The sequence below is a fragment of the Necator americanus genome, chromosome X (assembly GCF_031761385.1).
Source record: "Necator americanus strain Aroian chromosome X, whole genome shotgun sequence".
NCBI lineage: Eukaryota > Metazoa > Nematoda > Chromadorea > Rhabditida > Ancylostomatidae > Necator > Necator americanus.
The window spans coordinates 20168028-20194977 of record NC_087376.1 but is presented as its reverse complement, the minus strand read 5'-3'; the positions used below and the strand labels follow the sequence as shown (position 1 = coordinate 20194977).

Here is a 26950-nt window from a genome sequence, read left to right as displayed (position 1 = left end):
TGACTAAGGTAGAAGCAGTTTTGAATTTTGACGGATTACTAAGGATTATAACGACAGCAGATGAAGTGGGACTTCTAAATTCCATCCAACATAAAATCGTCCCTCCAGAATTCCAGATGCACAGAGTTATTAGGGTCAGTCTGATATTCTCCTGCTGTTTTGATCAATGAATGAATGCTAAGCCATGTGTCAATCTTTGAGAGCTTTTTGATCGTGTTGAAAGTGAGCAAAACTTTCCGGAGCACATCAAAATCAATCAAGTGTAGAGTTTGTTTTACTACGATTCGAAGGAGAAAAGAATAAGCCTGAGAGGCAATTCACCTGAGAGGTCTTTTTAACCAAAGAAGACTGGAATAAATAAGAAAAGATTAAAGCCACCCGCATAATCCTTTTTGACTGTAAGAGCGTTGCCCGTAAGAAATTCCTGCAGCTTGAGAAGATGGTCAACTGCATTTTATATAGCATTGCTTAAGTGGTTAAAGAAAAGTGTTCATCGTGTTTACAAGCAGATCGCTAGCCCGCTACACGGCTTCCTTAGTACAACAATTCGTCTACTCACGTATGCACCGCTGCTGGCGAAACAAGTCTGTATGTCAAATCAGAAATCCCAATCTACCAATGATAAGATCATGATTTTCAGCACAAGTCCCTTACGTTCTGCTTAAACTTCTGTGAGGTTTTCCGAAATGGTTTACCTATAAAGTAGTGTAGTAGAATGCGAGTCATCACAGTGGCATCAGTTGATAACTAAGCAACATATCATATTATATTATAGGCAGAATAACAAGGTATAATTTATTCCAATCATTATACTAGCAGAAATCTTTCATTAGCTTTGCGGGCTTCAATATTTTGAATGAAAGCATCACAGATCATTCATGCAATTAAATTTAAAGTACGACTGCTATAACTGCTGCTATAAGACTGCTATAAGATATACTGGAACCCTTTCGAGGAGATGTGGGAGAGGTTCTTAGTAATGTTACTGACCGTTGATTGTAAAGTATGGTTGACGATTGACCACTTCGGATAACTACGGCATCATTCAAGATGTTCGCCACCCCTCAGATCAGTTCTTCCTACAACTGCAAACCACATAATTCTTAATCTCATGTTTGTTAGATGGGACAAATATGATAAATGACAATCATCATCCATCAAGGATGTATGATAGAAGAGTCCCTCAAGTGGTCCTCGGCACTACCATAAGAAACTTGTTCGATATCCTTAGTGGCTGCAATTACGCTGTTTCCTACTAGGCCCGCATGGACTGGCTTTGAAATGACTTCAATGTCGTTGGCTTATGAAACATTAAAAAGTGAGCCATAGGAAGTTACAACAAAGTTGATCTTTACGAAATCAACATGCTTATTTTGTTCAGTTCGATGAACTAACAAAAGTCTGTTCAAAAGTAGCTCATAAATTGACTGTTTACCAGAAATCAAACTAATGTGACTCCTTATCAATCTTTTTATCAAAAACTCGCAGGTTCGACTAGGTCAAAATGCTGCTATTTGCGATAAAAATTGATATCAATTCACCAATTACAGTACAAAGCCACAGTGAGTCAAGAAAGGAGAAAATGTGAAAGATGAAACTAATCAAAAAATACTTCTGTTGGGCTAAGCAAGAGAGATCTACTGGTGATTATTTCCCGGCCACAGTACGATTACGACGCAACTATGGAGTTCAAAGGGTAATTATATCCGCTACACTTGATCTTCGACTTCCTTCTCGCACCTGCACTTTCAGTCCGCGCTAAAGGCATTGAGAAATATGATGGTATTGCGTGGTATCCCCGCAACGTTAACTTCTTCTATCACTAGAGAGCAGCTGATTCACGTGGAACTGAAATGTACGATTTAAAAAAGGTGTTGCCTTTAAATCAGTTCCTCTCCAAAAAAGAATTTTTAGAATGGAAAGGATGAGTGCATTGCGATCAAAAACGTACTAGGCGTCAGATCCCTTATAAAAACCCAGGTAACTCATATATGTGGTACGCGGTGGTCTGTTACGTTACCAAATTTAGCAAATGAGGTACGCACTAGACGATGTGTTATTCTTTGAGTTTGCTTATCATTTGAGTGTCTTCTGTAGGGTGAGGAGGTGCCTGAGAGTACAAATCACTGCTGGACTTGATTTTCTAGACTCTGAAGGATGGGATAAGGCCGAAACGTTAGCTTTTAAGCTGTCAGTAAAGAAAGATTAATACCAATTTTGGCTAGAGCTCAATCAAATTAATCAAAGACTACTTCATTCAGTTCTTAAAAGTTCACCTGTTTGGCAACTTCGAGATAATGAGGATCTCTCGTAGCTCGATAAAGGAAGTACGTGCTTTCAATAAATTCCGGACGAATAGGGTGCTCCGCCCAGTGGACTTGGAAATCATGAGTGAAGGCCTCTGGGAGGAACTTGTGTCTCTGTTTTAAAAAAAAAAAACACTTAAGTACGTCGCACTCAGAATCGCAGAAATAAAAAGTAAAAGGTAAGTATAAACCTGAACTACTTGAAAAAGCATTTCGTGCATCTCAACAGCTCTCCTCACATCGCCTTTCAGAACCTGAAGTGATGCGACAATATTTTCAGAAAAAAAAATACTTCGGCAGTATGGAAATGGAGATGAAAATATTTACGAGGATATGAATCTCCAAAAAGAGCAATAACAAAACAAAAAATAAAATCAACCAAGCAGACTGTTATGTATTTCGACAAGTCATTAGGTGTACTGAGCAAATATAAAATGATGCCTTACAAAACATCCTGGTTTCGTTCGAATTCACCAAAATGTGCATTTGACTGAATTAATCAACGAGCTTGTAGCATTACAACAGAACTGTGAGTTCATATTATTTTTTCGAGTGTATGGGTACCTATTGCATAACTGTTGAAGATCAATGTTATGAACTCGTTCACCCACTTCGAACAACTGTAGATGCGATTAGCTTCAATCGAACAATCATCTTCCGAGTGTGCTCTTGCCTTTCATCATCTTGAGAAGTTATATGTGAACGTGTGTGGGTGGATACAGGTAAACACCGGCAAGCTACCAATGAGTTCGTGTACATCTCCCATGACAAGAGCCCAGCGAACAATCAATGGGTTTTCTTGCTCGACACTGCGATAGTACAGAGTATCAAACATACTATTACGTACTCTAGCATCAGGAACATTTGTGGAAAACTTTGTGATGCATGTTGCGAAGAATAAACACGACGACGGAATGCCCAATACTTCCGAAACAATTCCATAATATCAAAAAACAGATCCTTCAAATACGCAGCAAAAGAACTCGCAACAACTGACAAACACTGCGCCCCTACATAAGTTGTCGAATACTCCAGCGCCACCAACTCCATTCGTTAAGAATAGAGTTGGTAGCGCTGGAGTATTCGACAACTTATGTAGGTGCGCAAAGGACACCAATTCACTCTAGGAACCGAATACCCGAATCCGGCATTTGCATCTAAGGAGGTGCAGATCAGTGGCTTTGACTGACAATTTCCCTTAAATTGCGCCTCAACATCAAACTACTACAAAAGAAAGTAGAATTCTACCTGGATTTGGAGAACTTCTGCGAACAAGGATACATCTTCCTCAATATCTTTTTGGAGGCCATAGTTGGCGTCATAGAACAACGCTTTATGAATGTCACATTTGCACCCACAATCTACAAAAGGGACAAACAAGGGAGGGACACTCTGACCAAGGTCGAGTTCAGATGGGCGCCCAGACTTTAATTCATCTTCGAGACTGTAGTCCTGTCTTCTCTGAAGCGACTTTACAAGTTGATGATGGTGTTAGCTTGGCGCATGTTCTTTGTAAACGTTCCTCAATTTGGTCGTCTTTGGTCTCCGCAACCTTCATGCTCATGCTAATACACGTATGAGGTGGCGCTGATGCTGACGATCCAGGACAAAGTTCCCGTCCATATCACACAGAAAATCTTAAGAAAAATGGCTAGTATGCTTAAATACACTATTGCGTTGCATATCACTTATCATAAAGTCGGATTTATCATCTTGTAGTTTCAATAGATGCGCACGGTCGAATAAAGTCCAAAAACTTTCTGTCCAACCTAACATAAGAACATCTCCTTCCCTGACATCAACACAGACTCAAAAAATTGTCCTTTTTTGTATCTGCTTCCTTCGCGTTTTCCACCGATCCCTGTCCATTCACATCTCTAACTCGGCCGAACTTCTAGGACGAAGAAAAGCAACGGCGGTATAGGGAATTCTATTCTCGATCACACTGCCATTGAAGCTGTCAACAAGCTTCCCTATCACGACTGTAAACTTAAATTTTACCGTCGCGCTGTTCATTACAATCACCATGGACATGGCTATGTCGTTATGCTTATGTTTTCCATTATCCCACCCTATTCAAGTTGGACCGCTGGCACCCACGTTCAACATCTAACAATCACATTACCTCTGACATAGTTGTGGTCTCGTCTCTATTCTGCGCTAGTGTTATTAGTTAGTTCCCTACTACATTCCTCATTACCACTAAGGTTGCGCATGGAACTTACGATTCGAAATCCTTCCTCTTTACATGTGATGTCGGAGTCACATATTGGACAGTGCAATAAAATTGACTTTATCACATCTATGATCAATCAGTGAAGCCTAGTCAGTGCTAATGGATATTGCAATGGACAGCATCGATGCATCTTCGAAGAATATGATCAACCACCCATCTTCACGTGGGAGCAAAGAATGCCGCATTCAATCAAGTGAAGGTGGATCTCGAGAACTCTTGAGCTTATATGACCGCACGAGCAAGCATCAGTCGCAAGCAACCACGATCTCTTGCCACAAATCCACGTGTGTGAACGTATCAACGCCAACACAGGAAGTACAAATCAATCAAAATGAAGCAGAATGAATGAGGAAAGAACATCTAATGAAGAGAATATCAATGCTAGTGGCTGAATCGCCAGAAGTAGGAAAGGTGGTTCGCTGTGTAAGCCCAGACATCGTCCTTCACACGTGTCCTCTTAGTCCTCTTCAATTTGCTTTAGCATACATTTAGGCCAGCAATACTTCCACTTGACCCATCCACGAGAGAGAGAGAGGTGTTTAGAGCTCCCTGTTTCCGTCTCATGAAAGAGGCTGCTTTCAGCAACACCTTTTTGATGCAACGTTCAATGCTGTTACACTCAGCATTTTCCTTCTGCTTGCTAAGGATCAAATTCTCTGTAGTGTTTATACACATATTCTATGCATTCACTTATCTCCGTCAGCCCATCGACGCCTTGTATGATGTGATCTTCATGGGGTCGCTTCCGGAGCATGCGCACGTATGTTGTGTGCACAAATCGTTCTAGTCCATTTCCGTTCCTGCAGTTTAGATGGCTCTTGCAACCTTGCTCTTCGCGGAGCCACGATACTAGGCCCTTTCTCAGAGTCGTGAGGCTCTTACGATGTTGTTTAGAGCGGGGATATCCGCGTGCAGCTTGTTAAACAGTAATCTCTAGGAGGGTAGATCAACTTAGAGTACTTTGGAAACTGTGCCGCTTCAACCCAAACGAACAAACATAGCTTATTTATTGCTGGTGGCCCCGAACCACCCCAACTGGTAAACAAACTGCATTCATGCGAACACAGCCGCACGATACACGTATAAACGTGCAGCACCAGCAGAGGAAAAATAAGTCAATCAAACCACAAGAGGCGCAGCAGAGTTCTCCAGATCAATCATTCTTTGAAGGCAGGCAAAATGTTCCCATGGTCCACGCTTAGTCTTTACCTGCCACTTGAGGATGCAGCTGCGCGAGTAACCAACTGGAACCCCTCCTGATTCTGAACCAAAATAGAGTAACTTAAGCATGGAAAGAAGGGATACAATTTATTCAAGACTTCCAACATAATCTTTTCGACAACAACCATATTTCACTAGGAAAGATGAACATGTTATCCACAGGTCCTTCCAAACTCGGACATGACGCCAAATCTGGAAGAGTCAGACGGCATCCGTTCCCACACATTTTACCTAAGCATCTGTCGCCAGCCTTCCTCAAAAGCCTAACAAGGATTCTAAAAACTACCAAGATCGTGCATATTGGTTACAATACAGTGGTTTTTGGAATATTGGTGTTGGAATATTATCGGGGCGGGTGTGGCGCAGTCGGTTAGAGGTCCGTTGCAGCCACACGGTCGAGGCTTCGAAACCGCCCTGGTGCAAACCAAGCTTATCATCCTTCCGGGGTTGATAAATTGGTACCAGACTTGTCTGGGAGGATAAAAACACTGACTAGATCATCGGCGCTGGCCCCCGCAAGTCATTGTATAGGCCAACATGCGTTCCGAAACTTCAAATGATTCTGAATTGAAGTGAACGTGGGGACGCATCCCAAGCGGATTGATTAACGCCAGAAACTTTATCCTTTATCCTTTATAGCTATTAAATTATTGAATATTACTATCACTTCTAGTATAGCTATTAAAATGAACTTTGCTTGCGTTGATCCGTTGCAGTGTCCCTCCTGAGTTTGCAGCTGCTTTGCAAAGTCGTTATCAATGAACTTTTTAAGAGTTTTATCGAGGTCAAGATATCGAAAGTAGACATCGCGCTGGCGCACCCCAAGAGGATTGATACGCCAGTGACTTCATCTTTTATCCTTCTAATATTATCACATTATAAAACCTATTAAATATCTTCAAATAATGATTAAAGTACATATCACGACAAGAAAAGAATGATGCATTGATAGAGTTACAGAACGGTAAAAAGAAAAACGAAAAAAATCAACATTTTGTTCTGAAAAGGTAATACTGGGAAGGCGCAGATCAGAGACCTCGGTGAGCCAAATTTTTGCAAAAAAAAAGGTAGAAACTTGGAACCACTTCTAAAAGACGAGTATGAAAAAGATGAGAAATGAATATTTCGATATTGTATCGTTTTCAACAGCTTAAACGTGGATTTAATAGAATTTAATGGTCAAGAAAGCTCATAATCTGCGCACATTTCTAGTTCTAGAAGATCACAAGTAAAATCGTAATGAAAGATGGAACACAAAGATAATTGGAGACTCATCCGGCAATGTTACAGCCCAAACAGAACGTTACCAAACGCGAAGAGAGGGTGATAAAATTTCACCAAATTTACTCCACCGGTATACATATTATGTTCGTATTGCTGATGGCATCATCCTTATAACTCAAACATCATCCGAGTGAAACGAATGTTGATCCACTTCTACTATGGATATGGAAAAACCAATCTACAGCTGAACTCGAAGAGGAGAGTGTACCCAACGAACGGTGGTTTCCTGACGCTTAATTCACCATCAAAATTCATTCTCCACAACGGTTTACCGCCTCATGGTGGCGTGGAGGTGACTCTGGGCGTCGAACTGCGATGCACAGCATAGGTTCTTCTTCCGGCAGGGTCTCCCAAGCTGAGGAGTTCGACACATCCGACATTCCGACTTCTCGGAATCGGAAGCTTAGCTAAGAGTAAACCACTGCTAAGATTCACCACCGTCTTGGCAAAATGTCGCAAGATGGTCCCCTGATCCATATAGGTTGGGCGACGACCTGTGGTGAAAGCTAAGCTCGCCGTGGCATGACTGCTTAGTTTGGAGAAGTCTTTTTGCCACTCCAGCATATCCACTGCCTCAGTACCCTGCACACTGGGCCCTGCCGTCTCAGACGTCGGACGGTATGGCGACCGGCGAGAGGCGATCAAATCTCAGGTTGCTCAGGACATCACTGATTCTGGACCAAGGCGACACACGCACGACTTGCCATGGAGACTGCCTCAGACTGTGTACTTACAACGCGAGAACAGTGTCCACAGACGCTGACCTGCATGCCCTTCTCGGAGCTGCAGAGCATATCAAATTTCACGTGATTGCTGTGCAAAAGACCAAGTGCAGAAGGAGCGACGTACGACAAATGACGGTACACTCGCCATTCGTGGAGAGAAGGTTCCGTTGCGAAATGTAGGCGGTGTTGGTGTTATTGTGCACCCATCTGTAGACTTGTTGATTCTCTTGTGATCCTGTCACCTTGTCTCTCCAGTCTTTGCCTCCGCTTTCTGCGCCGAAAACCCATCAGTCTCATCAACTGCTACTCACCAACACCAGCAGCTGATGAATCCGAAATGGACGCGTTTTACGAAGAGCTGGAGGAGATGATCCGCAACGAGAAGCCCTTCTACAAATTCGTTGTCGGAGACTTCAACGCAAATCTAGGAAAGGCTACAGAAGAGGAATACAGGATCGGAAGACTTGGAGTAGGGGACCGGAATGAAAATAGCAACCGTCTCGCCGGGCTGTTGTCCGCCGCTCGCCTCTTTCATGGGAACTCTCTTTTCGTGAAAAAAGATCATCGTCGATCATCATCATTTTTCGGTGGACATGGGAATTGCCCAATAGCGCGACTTGTGCGGAGACCGACCACATACTCACCAACCGGAGGTGGTGTCTACTTGACGTCTCAGTAATACCATCCTTCTGTAGTGGTTCTGATCACCGTCTCCTTCGTGCGAAAATACGACTTAGCCACACGATGGAAAAGAACATCTGCTATCGGCAACGAAGGAGAAAAGAAGTCGTCTACGACGATTGCGTACTCGAGGACTCTTTGTCCCAAGGAGACTGGCACATCGAGGAGGACCCAAACGTGGACTACGAGATGCTGCTCTGAGGACTGCGAGCCTGTGCTGAGCGTGCCTCGAAGCCGCGCACGACAAAATTGGATCGAATTTTGAAAACCACCAAGGAATTGTTGGAAAGAAGAAGGGCTTTGAGGCTTGATCCAAATGCATCGCACATTGAGCGGTTAGTAGCAAACACTGGCTACAGAAAAGCGTTGCAGGAGGATCTTTTGAAATACAGGCAGAAGAAGATTCTGGAAGCAGCACATAGAAGAACGAGTCTAAAGAAGTGCTGCAGGAATCTCTGCGAATATAATATTCCGCTAGCAGCCTTGCTGAGCGAAGACGGGACTCGCATGTCTTCTCGTCGTGAGATGGAAATCATTACGGAGAGGTTCTACTCGAACCTTTTCCGTTCATCAACTCCTGTGTCAAGCCCGATCATCCCCACTGGTGAAGCTCCACCACGGATTCCCCCTTCCGCTATCAAGAGCATGAAACCTGGTACAGCTTCCGCACCAGATTTTATATCAGCAGACTTTCTTCGGGCTAGTGGCCATCCACTTCATGTAATCTTAACAGCGCACATGACATCCTACCTTCAGAAAGAAAGGATCTCACACCAGTGGAAGACCTTGCGAACCGTTCTTATGCATAAGAAGGGAGAACGAGAGGACCTTCGGAACTACCGTCCGATATGTTTGCTGAGCGTGTTATACACGTATTCACAGTATTCACCAAGATCATCCTCACGCGCATATCTAGGACGCTGGATGAAGCCCAGCCTCAAGAACAAGCTGGATTCCGCCAAGGGTTCAGCTGCTTGGACCACATCCAGACCGTGTCGAGGGTCATAGATACTATATCGTCGAAGCTGTTCACGGCTGCATTGCAATGGATAATGAAATCACTTTCCTGGAAAGAAAGAGGCATACGTGTTGATGGAAGATTTCTTTCGAATCTTTGTTTTGCGGACGACATCGTTCTCTTTTCGAGAAGCAACAATGAAGCAGAAACAATCATCAAGAAACTGAACGAAGCAGGGAAGAGAATAGGACTGCGAATAAACAGAAAGAAGACACAGTTCATGAAGAACGCCTACTGCGAGGACGGAGAAGTACAACTTGAAGGCTCCCAAATCGTGGGAACTTCGTCATACGTATATCTCGGACGTTCTATAAACATTTAAAATGACTTGAAGGAAGAACTGAATAGAAGAACGAGAGCAGAACGGGCAGCATTCACAGCCGTCAGGGAAGCTACAGACCAACTGAGGACCAAGATCTTCGTGCCCATCTGTTCGACTCGACGCTTCTTCCAGCGCTCTGTTACGCAGCGGAGACGTGGGCAGACACCGCTGCCACGTTTAGGAAGCTACTTACTACCCACAGAGCCCTTGAGAGATGCCTTCTGAAGTTTAACCGGCGCACACAACACCTAGCCGGTCTTCGCAGCTCCAACTTAAGAGGAATGTCCCGTCTTCGCAACCCAGTGGAATATGCTAAACGCCCTCGGGGAAGACCGCCAACGAGATGGGGTGACGTATTCGCAACACGGATGGACCAGCTGAGAGCTCAGCTGGATACGGCTCAAGAAAATCGTCAACGTCACTCACGAAACTTGAGAACATCTTGGAAGACAACGGCGAGGGAACAAAACGAGTGGAAGAGATGCTGGGGCCCGCACGTCCAGTGAAGACGGGCCATCTAAGTATCTAAGTAATTCACCATCAAAAAACGAATGTGTCAAGATACTCACATTGTGTTCTGGAACAGAAAATGGGAAAAATAAACTAAGTGGCTCTAGAGTTGAGCAGGAAGAAACATGCAAAATTATAATTCATCCTTTTCTGTACGCGAACAACTTCTGTGAAAAGTTGTTCAGAACATACTGGAAGCATTCTTTTTCTGCGGTAATGTGAGGGATGTAAATTGTTGAGAATTCTCTAGCTGGTAATTTTCCATAATCTACCTCTTAATTAGTTCATTCCATTTGCATAAATGAATGCATACATATAAATATAGTTGAGTCAAAACGACATAAAGCTCCGTGCAGTTACGTAAGCGGCTGCGCTCAAAGCGGCACGGTGGAGATCGAGGCGAGACCATCGCCAACTGCAACTTCGAGTGATACTACCAAGAGTCCACTAGATCCTTATCTCTATTCGTCACCACACCGTTTCGAGGGCACTCGTTTATACAAGAGCGCCGAGCCTAAAGCTGCCAGCAGTTCACAGCGGCGCGGACTGGGCGGATCTGTGGTTTGGTAGTTACTGAACATTCACAACCGAGCGGAGCTTTCAAAGCTGCTCTGACTGAACTGTACTTCTGACAACAAGAATGTCCATGGAGCACAAAAACCGTTCCTAAGTAAGTGATGGTTTTTCCACTTGAAAAGGTGACAGTTCATCAACATCGCAGTTCATCACAAGAACTGAATGTCTGAGTCAGTCGAGGCCCTAAAATCTAAGCATTGACAAGGTGCCTAAAGCTACTAAAAGAAAAAAAAGGAGGATAGAGCTCAAACAACTAATGCTTCAACTTCACCAAACTACCCAAACAGACTTGCTGGAAGTGAATAGCTAAGTCATATCATGTAAAACTTTCAACGAAACCGATAATGGTCTGAGAGGTGGCTTCTCCGCAATCCGCGTTTGACAGTTAAGAACGATTTTTGTGCTCCAGGAACGTTCTTGAGTTCTAGGTGCAGTTCGAGTACAGTTCAACACTTCAGTACAGTTAGCGCAGCGTTGAAAGAAACCACTTCCAGAAAAGAGTAGAATTTAATTTTGAGTAGTTTACAGCAGTTTAAAAGTGGATGTAATAGAATAGAATATGTAATAGAATGAACAAGAATGCCCAGGTCCTGTGCACATTGTTAGGCTTGGTAGATCGCGAATTTGAACTTTGTCATAAGAGGACCAGAAGACAAATATTAGGTAGATTTTCAGAGAAAATTTGCCATAAAAGACAGTCATATCGGTGTTCTTTTTTCCAAATCCTAGTCTTTTGGGAATTTTTGGGGTTTTGGGGATTGGACAAAAATTAAAATTTTCCGACTTTTCCTGGATTTGTCCCATGTAAATTTGTTTGTTTGTTTTTTTGTAATTTCGAGAGAATCAGGCGGTCCAGAAAGGAGAAATTTTGCACATAAGGGTTTCCCCATTCCCTCTATCCGAACATATGGGATTTTTTTTTAAAACGCCGCCGCGTTTTTCTGGAATGGAAAAACTTGCCAAAGTCTCAAATTTTGCTCGTGCGCTGAAAATTGTGTGATCTTGAAAAAAATTCAATAACTCAGAATAACTTAGAGCGAAGCGAAATTATCCTCCAGTATGTTGTAGCCGAGGATTTTCTCTATCAGATACTGCATCACTCGATTTACAAGGCCTCGCCATTTTCCAAATTTTTGATGGGACAGAGATGGGAAAATGGAATTTCTCCCATCTTCGTCACATGAAAATTCCAGAAAAGCTAGGAGATGTGAAAAAAGCGATACGACTGCTTTTTAGGGTAAATCTTCTTCTCTGAATAACCATCTAAGATATTTCATTTGGTCCTCTTACGACGATGTTATTCGCGATCTTCCAGACCTAACAATGCGCACAAGGTCTGAGCTTTTTTAATCACTAAATTCCATCAAATAAACTTTTAAACTGCTGAACATTGCGTAAAATTAAATTCTTCGTGTTTTAAAAGTATAGTTTCAAGTTTCTAACTCGTTTGCAAAAATTTGACTCAGTGGGGTGTCGAACCTGCGTCGTCCCATAGTCATACTATAGGAACAAAATTTTGATTTTCTCGTGCTTTTTTTTTTTGACATTCCTATGTAATTCGACCGATGCACCTGGCTCTACTCTTTTTTCGTAGTAGTATGTCCTCTAATCAGTATTTAGAGACATTTCATAGATTTTAGAATAAAAATAGATTAGAACAGAAATTAAACTGTTTCAATACCAATATTTTGAAAGCATTTCAGCGAACTTGCTTCTTCTGCCACTTGGTGTTTCTTCGCTTCTATCAGCTGTCAGCTACCAATTTCCATATTTGCCATTCGTTTCTCGGATAATTTCCGATTTTTCTTTTTCGAAATACATATAACTCCCAAAGTATTGAATTTGCAGTAACTGAGAACTGTTGGACGTTGGAGGAGAAGCAAGGGATATGGAGGGGAAAGAGGGTAGTGTCCCATTACGCTCACGCTTGACCCCGGCTTGAAGCTCTGCGTAGTTGTGTAAGCGATTGCGCTCGAAGCGGTGTGGTAAAGTGCAGATATAAGGATCCAGGGGAACTCTTGCTAGCATCACTCAAAGTTGCAGTTAGCGATTGTCCCGTTTCGATCTCCACCGTGCCGCTTCGAGCGCATATATATATGCATGCATATATGCGCATATGTTGAACTAATTAAGAGGTGGATAATGGGAAACTACCAACTAGAGAATTCTCTGCAATTTACATCCCTCACAATTACCGCACAAAAAGAATGCTTCCAGCAAGTTCTAAACAGCTTTCCACAGAAGTTGTTCGCTTACAGAAAATGTTGAATTATAATTTTGCACGTTTCTTCCTGCTCAACTCTAGAGCCACTTCGTTTATTATCTGTTCCAGAATACAATGTGAGTATCTTGACACATTCGTTTTGTTGATGGTGAATTAAGCGTCAGGAAACCATCGTTCGTCGGGTACACTGTCCTCTTCAAGTTCAGCTGTAGATTGATTTTTCCCTATCCATTGTAGAAGTGGATCATCATTCGTTTCACTCGGGTGATGTTTGAGTTATAAGGATGATGCCATCGCCAATACGAAGATAATATGTATGCGGGTGGAGTAAATTAGGTGGCATTTTATCACCCTATCTTCACATTTGATAACGTTCTGTCTAGGTTGTTACATTGTCAGATAAATCTCCAATCATCTCTGTGTTTACTAGGAACATTCTAGTTGTCCAATGCTTCCATGGCCGTTTCTATTACAATTTAAAGCCAGTTTCTCACGAAATCAGTACGGAAGCACAGAGAAGACGTAACGTTCGTATTGTAGATCACGGAAACGAGCGTGGCTCTGCTCATCTCCCCCTAGTCGTCGTAGAAAATGGTGCTAGTTCCTACGAGCTGCGTAAGAAGCTGTTCCGTCTTCTATCAGGATTTTATTTCTGATCTTCTAGACCTAGCAATGTGCTTGCCAAGTTTCAGAACCTGCCTATGCTGTTTCGCCTCAATGAATGCATGACACCACTGTCATGAAGTCATTACAGTGCACGTATACACAACTTTAGAGAAAAGAACGCTTCTCAAGCAGTAGAAAAGCATCGAGGGTTCTAACGGAAGGCGGCTGCTAGGAGCCACCAGTTTCACACAAGTGAGAGAAGTAGGGAGTTCTAGCCTACGTTAACTGTGGAAAATCAGGGACGCTGCCCCATTCGACGAACAAAATGAAATTAGAAAGTTGAAAATTAGCCAGAAGCGCCTTATTTGATAAAATTCAAGAGCGGTTTCGAGATCCGTTTTATTTGGTGAAATGTATAACAAAGGGCAATAGAACCTTTGGTCAAGTTTCTTTACGAAGTCATTCACAGAAAAGCATGATGATTTTCGCATTTTCCAGAAGAGCAGAAGCCTCTTAACAACTCTTGCACATGAAATAAACGATGAAACATTAGTGATACTTGTCCTAGCAAATCGAAGATAATTGGAACGCTAGATAATACAGGTGAATCGTTTTAATCTGGCTCAAGCTATCAGAATCATTAAGATGTAAAATTCAGCTCTGTAGACAGTGCTCTTGAATGATAGGCAAGTACAAACCTGGAGACCTGGCCAGAATGCTAGAAGTGCATCCATAAACGACCTCGTTGCCACTGTGGGTCGGTGCATATGAACATCAACAAACAAAGGACCCTTATTAACATAACGCATGATTGCATCGTAATGCTGCATAAGAACCACATATCAAATACGTAAATAGATAAGGTAAATCTAAAAAAAAATGAATGAACGAACCCGATCAAATCTTTCTAAGAAACTTTCATCACCAAGAAGAATGTATGCTTTGAGACAGTACTCATAGTAAGAGTCAATTCCAGCTCCGATTCCACTTTCTGAAAAACCAGTGCTAATTTTTTTACACATTATAACCCTACCAAACTGAACGTCCGGCTAAAGCCGGACTTGTAGTGTTTGCTTCGCTCGCCTTCATCGATGAATAAGAAATAAGAGTACTTACGTTTTTTTTTTTCTTTGTAAAATCACAGTTATAATTTTTTTCTTCTATCAACGCTTTCATTTTTTTTTAAATCAAAAACTTAGGCATAGATGAGAGATTTCATGATTTCCTTTCCAAACTCGTCAGTACTATAATTCGAGAACAATCAAACTTGATTTTACATCTATGTTGGTCTGAAACCTCCACAATGTGAAACATTATTCAAAGTATGAGTTTCCTCCGTTCTCAGCTACTAGCACAGAATGATGTGCTAGCATGAAAAGACAACATGAATCACCATCGTAGTGATGAAGTAATACTCTACGTTAGACCACGTGAACATGTGTTGGCTGGTATTGTATTTAAGCAGCCGTTCCTATGTGTTTCCGCTCTTATAGAAAGGATGTTAGCAGCATCAACGAAATATGCTTGAAAATAGATACGCGAGTGGATCATAGAAACCCATTCTACCGCGAGCTCCCGCGCACAAATCTGACGCAGTGGGACCCGTCTCACCCAATTCAACCGCGTTGGGGCTCCCGCGCACCAATCCGACGCCATGGTACCTGGTACTGAGACACACACATACACAGACGCACACACGTGACAGATCGAGCCCTTCATTATATAGCATGATAGTTTGCGAATTTGGAAGTGTAGATTCCCATAAAAGTTTGTTTACTCTCACTAACATACGATACGAACTAACTTGGCGTATCAGAGCGATCACACATGACCTTGACGATGGTGAAAAGCTAGAGTGCTCGCCTATCAGGTGCATGGCGATGGTCCGACACCTCACCGCTGCAGAGCTTTGCATCATTACGGATTATTTTCGTGAGACACACACACATACACACACATACACGCGGACTACGCGCGTTATTATATAACATGAATCTACAGCAGAATAAGAGAAGAGATACGTGCATATTCACAGATATAAGAATAAGAGGGAGACGACAAAAAAAAGATACGTGAATGCATGGGCAGAGAACTAGACTGGCTTCATATAAAAATAGCAACAGAAGGGTTTTCACTGACCTCCGCGTATCAAATTGCTGTTTTTTATAGCAGGGTCAGCACGACATTAAGCCACGGTGGAGTTGCATAAACAGCTGCGTCTGAAGCAGCGCTGTGGAGAAAGCGGTTGGAATCGAGGTGGGACCATCGCGAATTGCAGCGAAGAATGATGTTAGCAAGGGTCCCTCTGAATTCTTAGCGGTACGGTTTATCGCACCGCTTCGAGCGCAGCCGCTTAGCAACTGCACCGTCCTTCATGTCATTTTGACCCAAGAAAATGCACAGCGAACAGTCATTACATCCACATCATGTTATGACTATCTCTATGCAGAAAATGAGACGCAGCAAATGAATCCCGGTGAAGTCACCAAGTTGGTATCGTTACTGCGATGCGACTACCGTCAAAATGACGTAGATATTCACAGGTTCTTTTGCAAAATCACGACTACAACGTGGAACAAACTGTTTTGCATCAGTCAGTCCTCTTGGAATATGCCAACGCTTTCGAATTCAATTTAGAATCATCTGAGCTTTATGAACGAGTGACTGTCCTATATAATGATTTGTGGGGCTACCCGATTAATCAAGTTGGTGTTTGTGTTCTCCCACATATTTTCGGTATCAACATATCGTTCCCGGACATGGTTAGACATGACAAATAAACGATTATAAATGAAATGGTTAGCCCAAGGCGGTTTCAAACCATCGAGTGTGCAATCGCAGCAGAACTTTTTAAGCAATCGACAACAGCTTACTTCTTCAGATTTCTTTTGGATATTACTGACAAATCTCAAATTATATAAACTTCATGTTGAAGGCTGTTGCTAAAAGGATCCTTAACAAACATGCCAATTTCCCACGGAAAATGTCCTTAAGATTGTTGTTAATTTACTCCAACAGATCCGGCAGCATGATCGCTCCAAAATTTCTACTTTCTACAGTTACTTACAGATGGAATTGTTTCCATAAATATAGAAGTCAACTGAGACTGCAAGTTTGACTGAGACTTCTTGTAAATTATCCAGTTTCTCTTAAAAACAACTGACATTACAATTAGTCTATTCTTTGGTAATTGCACAACAAAAAGAAAAAAGTGAAAAACAACCAAAACTGAGAAATAATGATTGATGACGGAACGTGTGTTTCCAAAATGTTTGAGAATCAAATCACAAAAGAAATCCATGAATTATTTGTTAAATAATTGATTTGATAGAAGTCTCTATGTGCGACTTTCGATAAACCTTGGCATTTTGATGGTATCCAGCCAATATCGATTTTATTGGCTTTTCTGTTCTCGCTTGAACTAAACTTTCGACTATATAGAAGAAAAGAAAAAGCTGCTTCTGGGAGTATTTGATTGTACTAATTAAGAATATTAGCGTGTCGTAGGAGAGTACTCATACCAATTATCGACTTTATTAACTTTGATTTTATTTGCTTTAGGGGCAAAAGTAGAAACTCTGACTTTTACATATGCTGGTTATGAATGTGATAATCTTCAGAACTATTGATTGGTCTGATCGATTTGTCAATTTTCATTTCCTTCTTCAAGACTTAATGAAACCTTACCCACAGAGCTTTTTGCACAAGCTAATTACGGATACGGTGGTCGTTTTAGACTACTGATGAGTTTAGAAAAATGAGTAGCAATGCACTTAATAATGTGGATACGGCACAAAAAGCTCTTCCAACTCCTTCAGAACTTTGTAGTATAACTCAAGCAAATCAATTTAAAGAAATTTACTGTCAAACATACCACGATTCAAAGACAAGCGAACATGGATACTATATAAAAAAATCAAGGAAGGTTACTGTGTTTCTGCGAAGTGATTATGAGCTGGGAAGTAGCTTTATACTTAATGTTGCACTTCAAGCAATTCTGTATTTCTATAATATGAGCAGCTTTGCGATGTTCTACACACGCACATTCAAGAATGCGTTTAGGCCAAGATTCCAGACCGTATGTTTTGGAACATAAAGCGGACCTGCTCGTCACGGGTGGTTTCTTAATGATGTCGGATTAGTCGATCAAGGATGATCCGCTCCAAAACCTTGAACATCACATGCAGTACTGATATTCCTCGGTAATTATTGAGTTCCGTAACGGATAGCTTCTAGTGGGAATTATAATAGCGTGTCTTCACGAGTCAGGAATCATTTCGTAAATCCATATTGAACGGATGATCTTCGCATCTCGCCAATCTCAGGAGGAGAGAGATTTCAGCATTTCTGCGCTAATTCCATCGTCTGCGCCAGATTTTGCATTCTTAATTTTTTGAACACGAACTAGAACCCCGACTCCGTCAGAGGCTCTTCGCTGGCCGTGGTGTATGTCTGTCCTTGGGCGTGCAAGAGTTCAAGGAGTGAGGTGCTTGTCGGTTCAGCAAAGTGTTAAAATGCTCCCTCCGGTTGGGCCGGGTTGCTTCCCCGACAACAACTCCGTTAGCAGTGTATAGGACAGGTGAAAAGCTCTACATCTTGTCGCTGTATTGCTTTAGTAGAACATAGGATTTTCTCTAGTTCATGTCCTCCCACGCCTCCTCAAACTCCTTCGCTCTTGACGTCCATTCGCTCTCACGATCACATTTCAGCTGACGACGTAACCTCGTTCTCAGACGCTTCTCCTGGCTGAAGTCAACGGGCAACACCTACAGAATTGTACGTGGATATTGTCTTCGCAGATGCAAAGGCGAACTTCTTCCTCGATACTAAAACCGGGAGCGTTTTCTTTGCAGTCTCTTGAATGCATTTAGTGAAAGAGTCAATTTCGTCCACTCTTTTCCTCGTCCGTAATTAAATATTGATCGTCACAATTTGGCGGGACTTCTTCCTGCATTTCTCGTTTTTCAGACCTGCCAAGTCGAGCTTCAGTTAAAGTTGAGCTTCCTAATACCTTTTCTGAAACCGTACATTAAAGCTGAGAAGAACTGGACGGTAGTCGGAGGCGAAAGCAACGTTCTTATCAGCTCTAGATTTCCGGATATGAGTTTGACGAATGTTCTTTGTCAGAACGTGATCGAGCTGAAGCTTAAGAGTCGGCATCTTCCGCTTTCGCTGCTTTTCTGGCGTTAATGTTGTTGTCCCTTGCCACGTAAGCTGATGACGTCGATGATTCCTTTTAAACGTGGATGCAATGATGAGATTCGTCTGCTCGCAAAGGTATATCAGACGATTTCCGTTGTCCGATGTCTGCTCCACGGAATAGAACCATTTTCCAGGCACATCGGATTGTTGTTCAGGTCCCATCTTTCGATTCGCATCAATTCCAACAATTATTTGGTATTTTGGATATCAACGTATTAAGTTCATCATAAAAACGCGTCCTTGTTGTGGCTCTCTGTGGTTTCCGTAGGTGCGTGAGCACTTACGGTCCAGAGTTTGAGTCATCTGTGATCTCGCAATCGTACAAAGGCGTATCTTGACAACGCTGATCCAAACTCTTCCATCAAGTTGTTATAATCGTTCCTAACAGCTATTGTGCGGCCTCCTACTTTCCTTTCATCACTATCGCCGCAGTAGATGCTGTAGTTGTCGATAATGATGAGAGGGCGATCCCTGGTGCGTGTTTCCTGCAATGCAGCAAAGGGTGGAGTTCACTTGACAGCGACCGGCAGTTCAGTGTAACGTGACGGATGTTTATGGCCAAAGATTCCATGTTTCCCTCAGGCAGTTGACCCCTCAGGTTGTGGGCTTTGACGATGTTCTGGAAGACTGCTTCACCTTTTTGGAATGTATTGTAGTCTTTTGCCACATAACAGTCCAGGTCAAATAGGTCGTACGTTCCCACTCGAATGAAAGAAGACTTCCACTTGAATGAAATTGGACATTTCAGTCAATTCAAAGAAAAATGGACCAAGAGACTCTTCAGAAGAAATTTGGAGAAAGGCCTCTCTATATTTTCGTAGCACGCGAAATTCTGAATTTAGATATAAGAGAAGACAGGGTTAAAAAATCGCTATTACCAGTAATTACCGAGGAATATCACTGCTGCGCGTAATGTAGAAGGTTTTGGCGCGGATCATCCTTGATCGACTAATCCGACATCATCAAGAAACCACAACTGACGAGCAGGTCCGCTTTCGCCCTGGTCGATCGACGATTGAGATTCAGGTGTTTATTGTGAGGAGAGTGATTGAAGTGTGGCAGCAATATTTCAAAAAATTAAGAATGCAAAATCTGGCGCAGACGATGGAATTAGCGCAGAAATTCTGGAATCTCTTTCTCCTCCTGGGATAGGCGAGACGCGAAGATAGTTGCCATTTTTGGACTTTGAAGCCGCTTTCGACTCTCCTCACCGAGGCCGTCTTCTCAATGCGCTTCGCGCCAATGGAGTCCAGGAAAATTCGTACGCCCAATAAACGACATGAATAGAAGAACAACTGCTGCGGTCTGAACACCAGCTGAATGTACTACACCGTTCGAAGTGGAAACTGGAGTGAGACAAAGGGCCGTGGCGGGACCTTTTCTGTTCAACTTTGCAGTCTATGACATAATGCGAAGAACAGTTGAGCAGCGTTCCGTCGATGTCATTTTTGCACCTTTTGCACTTCGCTCGGTGGATCTCGAGCACGCCTACGATATATTAATATTCGCTTCTAGCAGCGCTACGTTACAACATGTTGTTAACCTTATATCGAAACTAGCTGCAGCCCATGGACTGCCACTCCGCCCTGATAATTGCAAATTGTAGAATTGTAGATGTGGATCTCCTCGAGATCCTCAACGGGAATCAGGGTGGGGAGGCAACCTACCGAAATCGTGGATGAGTTCTGTTATTTGGGCTGTATGCTGGCAGCTCCGAGAGAGATATTCAGCAACGATGCGCTAAAGCTACCTCCGCATTCAATTCATTGACCAAGTGCCTGTGGTCGACCCATCGCCCATCCCCCATAAGTCAAGCTGCGAGTCTACATATCCGCAATTCGTGATGAACGGATCGGAGATTTCTGCAGCGCCGGCAACGGTGATTGAAAAGCTTGACAACATGGAGAGAAAGCTGTTTAGACGACTGCCAGGCTACCTTTTAGCCGTCGTTATGCCATGACGAAGAACTCCTCTCGGAATTGAATATGGGGTAGCGACGAGTGACACGAGGAAACCATCTGGCCGGCCTTCTGAATTAATCACGGAAAACCGTCCTCGCTTCTCTGGTCACGTTATGAGGAGACCGTCTGATCGTTTTGTTCTTCTGAAGATGCTTCTAGATCCTAACTGGAAAAAGCGGGGAACGGTAAAGAGGGTCCCGGCGGATTCTCTGCGAATGTCCCCGAGACATAACGTGCCCAAAGGATATGCCCGCGTATACGCAAACATACCTCGAAGAGGTCACTCTCCAGTCGTTCATGACGCACACAACCGTCTTAAATGTTGTTCTAGCCACAGAGACGCAGAAAACTGCGCAGTTACAAGGAAATGTGTAAAGAAGAGTGGTATGAGCTGTCGAAATTACCGAATAAGTCAAAGAATAATAGAGTTATAAAGAAGTACGTGGGATTTTGTATGGTGTTCTAATAAATAAAGGGAGCGGATTGTCTTTATATTCAGCCTTCAGAAAGTCTAGAAATCTTACCAACTTTGAAGTCTTTTCTTCCTGTAACTTCCAAGAAGTCAGAGATACAGAAAGTCCCTCTGTCCAGAAATAAATTGGGCCACAAAAAACCTTGGGATTTACAGGATAACGATAATTCTCATTACCGTTACTTTTGAAAGGTGAAATGTTCCGTTTCAACGGAAATTTTTATGCGCGTAATTTGAAGCTATTAGATACATCCTTATCTCATGTTTCACGTGAGGATTTCTCTTGCTTCTGGTACGATTACAAATTTGAGTTCACCTCACGTCACAAAATTGCAGTGAATGTGTCTGATTCTCCCGAACAATTTAGTAGATAGTGAATTATATCCTAACCGGTGATGCAGCATATGATTAGCGGTAGATAAGCAGAGTCAGCTATTTAGGAGCCAACGAAAGCGAACCTCTTTAGGACACGCACAATCGCTAATTGCTCTGACGAGGCATGACCGGGGTATGCTCGAAATTCCGCCGGAACCCTCTTTACATGCACCAGGAAAAAGCCCCTGACCGCAAAAGAAAGTTGTGGACAGAGGTGGTGAAGGAAGATCTGATGATATTTGGCTTTGACAGGCAGTTCAGTCGAGACGTGAAATTCCGCCACTTGTGGAATAGCGACGGATGGGTAGATTCTATGCGAACTCTAGCTGAAGATCGAAGATGATGGACCCGGATATGTTCAAGAACGCCACACCCCCGCGGAGATGCGGATACCCGCGTTAGGCCGTAACACCTGCCCGCCGATTAAGTCAGGAATATTATATCACTTAACTAACTGCTAACAATAGCTTAACTGCTCTTTGGCGAAAGAAGGATTTAAAATGCCCAAAGAGCAATGATTATTGTCTTCGTATAACTTGTATTTCGGTCAAGATCACACTGATCAGCTGTGGGGCTATATTCAAGCAAAGGAAAGGACCATAGTTTCGAGAAAAAAAACACTCGATAAATGCTCGGATATGCCAAAGCGTTCGACCAATTCGGAATTGTAGAGCTTTTGAGGATCATCATTCGAGCAATGTGATGACTTGCGGATGCTGATATGTCAAATATTACCCATTCCGGAATTTGCAAAGTATTCCATAAGTTGCCAAATGGTAATCAGGCAATCAACTTCGATCTCTGCACGATGCCACTCCACAATCTGGTCGATGAAGTGAAGCGCGAAAAACGCCCAAAATACCTTGAAGTGGCACTGCTAGGTGGCAAGGCAAGACCACACACTGCAAGGGTGACGCTGCAATTTCTGGAGGGCCTGAGCTGCATGACCGTGCCCCACTCTATAGCCCGGACATTGCCCCATAAGGATTCCACCTGTTCCGTGTTCTGAAACAGCATTTGCGCGAAAACGGAGCATGCAAAAACCTCGATGACATCGAGAACGTACTCAACGGTCTTTATCGTACATTCACACTGTATCGAAGAACACATCGAGTTTTCGCAAGAGTAGAAGGTGCCATGCCTCACCCCATCAAATTAAAGGTCTTCGACGCAATTGAAATGAAAGTCGTTGAGGCGTTGGTTTTCCAAGGCTTCCCTATTTAGTCAATAAAAGGTACTTCGAGAGCTCAACAGTACGATCGACCTTGAGAACCGGGATTTCACTATTCTACAAGAATATTATCTTGAATGTGAAAAAAGGGGTTCGAAATAGTGATACAATATCATCCAATATATTCACGACCACTCCAAAAACGCAATGCGAAAGCTGGAATAGGACAACGTGGGAGTGAAGGTTGATGGTCGGCAGGTACGTCATCTGCGCTTTGCTGATGGCATAACATCTAGCATCAGCCAAGTGGAACGAATGGTGGCGGAGTTCAACGAAACATGTGGATGCTTCGGTCGGTCGATCGGTCTTCAGCTGAATCTGCAAAAGACTATAATCATCCGTAACGGATGGGTCTCGGATCCCCCATCCACGATCAGCGGAACGAACATATCCGAATGCACCAGCTACGCTCATCTGGGTCGGGAAATGGACATGAAGAAGGATCTGACCCCCTTGCGAGGCAAGAGGAAACAAGCGGCTTGAGGCGCGTGTAAGAGCATCGCGGAGGTGGTGAAAAAGATCAAGAACACCCGGCTCCGTACTCACCTCTTCAACACCACCGTACTTCCTGCTTTGACCTATGTTTCGGAAACCTGGACATTTCGCAAGCAGGAAAAAAAAACGCGTTGAGCGTCATTGAGGGAGTGATGTTAAGATTATCCCGCTTTACGCAACTGAGGGAGGGATTCGAAGTTCTCTCCTACGTCAGCGATCGAAGATTAGAGACACCGCCGCATTTGCCAAGGAAAGCAAAATAAAGTGGGCCGGACACGTGATGCCTTTCAACGGCAAGCGTTGGGCTAGAACCGTGAGCAGTTGGGTTCCGCGCGATATTAAACGCACTGCAGGTAGATCTCCGAGCTGATGGTCAGACTTCTTCACAAAGTCCTTCGAAAGAAAATTTGAATTTGACGAAATTCGTGATGCACGCGAAAGGAGAAACCGCTAGACTACTCTCTCACGGGATCGGGACAAATGCAAATGTTACTGTCGCCCGCTCAAGGAAATCGAAGGAAGTCAAAGTGATCGAGGTGTCAAAGGTTTCTAAGACGGAGACTCCCTCCATTAAAGGTGAGTGTGTCAACATACGTATTTAAGCAAACATGTACTTAAAGTCTCAATAAAAAGGTGTCAAGGAACCAAGACACCCATTGATTAAGAAGAAGAATAAGAACAAAGGAATTACAGGCAAGAATGCTATGAAATACGTGAGCCACTACGTGGGTCCAGTGAGTGCTACAATAGAGTACACATAGTATGAAGCAGGTCGAGGAAATCTACTTAATATAAAAAACAAAATTGTCCGTCGAGTTGGAACGTGCGAATAAATTTGCGAAACAAGACTTGAACGAGGGAACGAGGCAACGTGTTCTACAGTGCTCTAAAAGTATCACTCCACGAATATGGGGTGGCGCGTGTTTCAGGTGAATTATGCCGGTCGTAGATCATGGGCGGGAGGGTAATTCCATCCATTTCTTCCTAATTGCCGTAAAAAACGGCCCGAAAGATGCGGCTTCGAGCGTTCCGGGGCGCTAATGTCTACAACGAGTTCGATTGGAGAGGGCCAGCCTTGTGCACGCGCCGCATCTTCCGGACCGTTTTTTACGGCAATTAGGAAGAAATGGACGAAATCACCCTCCTCCCTATAATCTACGGCCCCGTATAGGAATAACCCACCTAAAACCCGCACCACCCCAGATTCGTGGGGTGATGCCTTTAATGAGCGGTGATGAGAAGACGGGCAAAGTGAGGAAGACCTGGAAAGTTGCATTAGGCGATAATCAGGTTTCCACTTGTGGAGAATTGAATGAGGGTTGACATAAGCGGTAATCGACTCGAAACTGCTAACAAGTATTCCTTCATGTGATTTACTTCGTCTCACGTTCGTGTTGAAGCTTTTATCCACTAACAACAATAAATATAACGGTGCATTACATCACACCTCTTCGGACCCAGTCTCCTGAATGAACATTTAAAACGGTACCCATCAAGTCAGATGCACGATGTCGCTGTCCCCATAAAAAATCCATAGCTTTCCTTGCCTTAAGAAAACGTGTGAAATACCATAACTGATGCAGTCAAATAAAAAAAAATCACACCTTCTCCTCATAAATTCCATTCCCGGTTAGTCTTGAGAGCGCCGCCATTTCTAGAAGCATCGTACCACCGCAGGCTGTGCATGTGTCTTTTTGCTTTCTGAGATGATCCAGCATACCATATCGGAGATTTACCTTAAGTAGAAGTATAAAGAGCGTTGTGATATTGGAATAAGCGTAGAAATGTGCAAAACAACGCCATTATCTTTTCACATACAGCAGGATAAATGTCCACACATCAATATCAAGCCTGGTCAAGAATACCGTCAGCTGAGTGTTGGTTGCTAGTACTGATCTCCAGATATGTGCTACTTTATTACATTTCCAACCATTGACAAGCGTGATAGTAACAAATAATTGTTTTGGACCTCATTTGATCATGTAATTTGAATGACATATTGAATATTATGACATCGCTCTGCAGTTTCTTATTCAGGTATATGTATTTACGAATTTTCATCTTCAGGGGAACCGCTGAGATGGGATTTTGAAAGCACTTTTAGATACTACCTCCGAACCTTTAAAAAGTGCCAAGAAGTACCTGGATAATTAAGCTAAGACATCTTTAGAGATTTAAAGATCTAGGGTGGTACGGGTTTCAGGTGGGTAATGCCTATACGGGGTCGCAGATTGTGAGAAAGAGGGTGATTCCGTTCATCTCTTCCTGTATCAGTGTAAACGGACGACAACGGAACTGTTTCTTACGACGGTTTCTGTTGCAAACCTTTGCGTCCCGCTCCCCGCCTGCGATTCGTCCGAATGGGATTTCGAAGAATAGCAAGCGGGAGAGCGCAAGGGTGGCGCGCTGTAATAGAGGACTAAGAAACAGCGTTCGGGGTCGGCCGTTTACAGTGATTCAGAAAGAGAAGAAAGGAATCACCCTCTTCCCCACAATCTACGACCCCTTATTGACAGTATCCGCCTAAAACCCGCACCACTCCAGATTCGTGGGGTGATGCCTTTAAAAAGCTTTCAAACCACATACACAAATTAGGTATCCAAATTTGTCGTACATGAAAAGAAAAGGAAAATAAAGCAAAATTTGATCAACAGCTATTCATCCGCTGTCTACGGAACATACGTGCGTACATACGATATCTATAAACATTCGCACAGATTTATAGTTTTTACATGTATTAGGAAGTGTCCGAGCGAAAATTACCCACATCAAACTGCAGGTAAAAGAATTATAATTCAATCATTCTCAGCAGAAACATAACACTTCCACTCCTGAAAGTAGATGAAAAAACAACTGCTTGGCGATAAAAATCATGTGATTGCTGATTCAGATGACGACACTTTTTCGTGAATTTCCGCATCCGATGTGAAGTGGGAATTCGAAAAAGTCTCCATCTCTTCCTCGAAGCTTCCTTGAATGTGACCTTTCAATTCACATTTAAAGAGGAGAGGAGATGGAAATCGCATACGGGCAGCCCTGACGAATATGAGCGAAGATCAGTGCGGACGTTAATCAACTATCATTATTTATTTGTTTTTATGGATATTTGTTCGCGGGAGGGCCCTTGGCGGAAGATTACATTACAGCTATGTGCTGTTCTTTAGTGAACATGTTTATTTCCACATTTGTCACCATTCGTCACGTGCAGTCGCAGTAAGAACATTCACCACTTACATGCTTATGTGTACAGATGATGTTCATGGATGTGTGCCGAACCATCGCAATGCACCTGATAGGCGAACACTCCACCACTGGACCACTGCCCAGAGTTATGCATCTATGTATGTTGGCCTTGATAAGGCAAGTTTGTTTCTGTCATATGTTAATGAGGGTAAATAAACTTTTGTGTGAATGTATACTTCCAAATTTGCAAACTATTATCCTATATAATAACGGGCCTATTCCGTCACGTGTGTGTCTCAGTCAAAAAATTCAAAAAAGAGAG

At 43.0% G+C, this 26950-nt stretch overlaps 2 protein-coding genes across 4 annotated transcripts in view; one reads left to right on the top strand and one right to left on the bottom strand.

The window, feature by feature from the left end:
• RB195_024351 (uncharacterized protein) overlaps positions 1–26950 on the bottom strand; it is a gene marked incomplete at both ends in the record, with an annotated part of 82117 nt that overhangs the window by 21209 nt on the left and 33958 nt on the right. For 2 of the 3 annotated variants that reach the window (XM_064212087.1, XM_064212091.1), the window contains 7 exons: positions 1807–1848; positions 2277–2420; positions 2498–2560; positions 14408–14533; positions 14603–14700; positions 24893–24992; positions 25050–25181. In XM_064212087.1, coding sequence (XP_064067968.1) covers positions 1807–1848; positions 2277–2420; positions 2498–2560; positions 14408–14533; positions 14603–14700; positions 24893–24992; positions 25050–25181 — 705 coding nt within the window. Of the gene's footprint in view, positions 1–1806; positions 1849–2276; positions 2421–2497; positions 2561–14407; positions 14534–14602; positions 14701–24892; positions 24993–25049; positions 25182–26950 lie in introns of those variants that run through there. The other variant, XM_064212092.1, reaches the window with a different exon arrangement.
• On the top strand, positions 23206–23433 carry RB195_024355 (uncharacterized protein; the record flags this gene model as incomplete). The annotated part of the gene is made up of 1 exon (XM_064212096.1): positions 23206–23433. One exon carries the CDS (start codon positions 23206–23208, stop codon positions 23431–23433), a length of 228 nt encoding a protein of 75 aa, XP_064067976.1.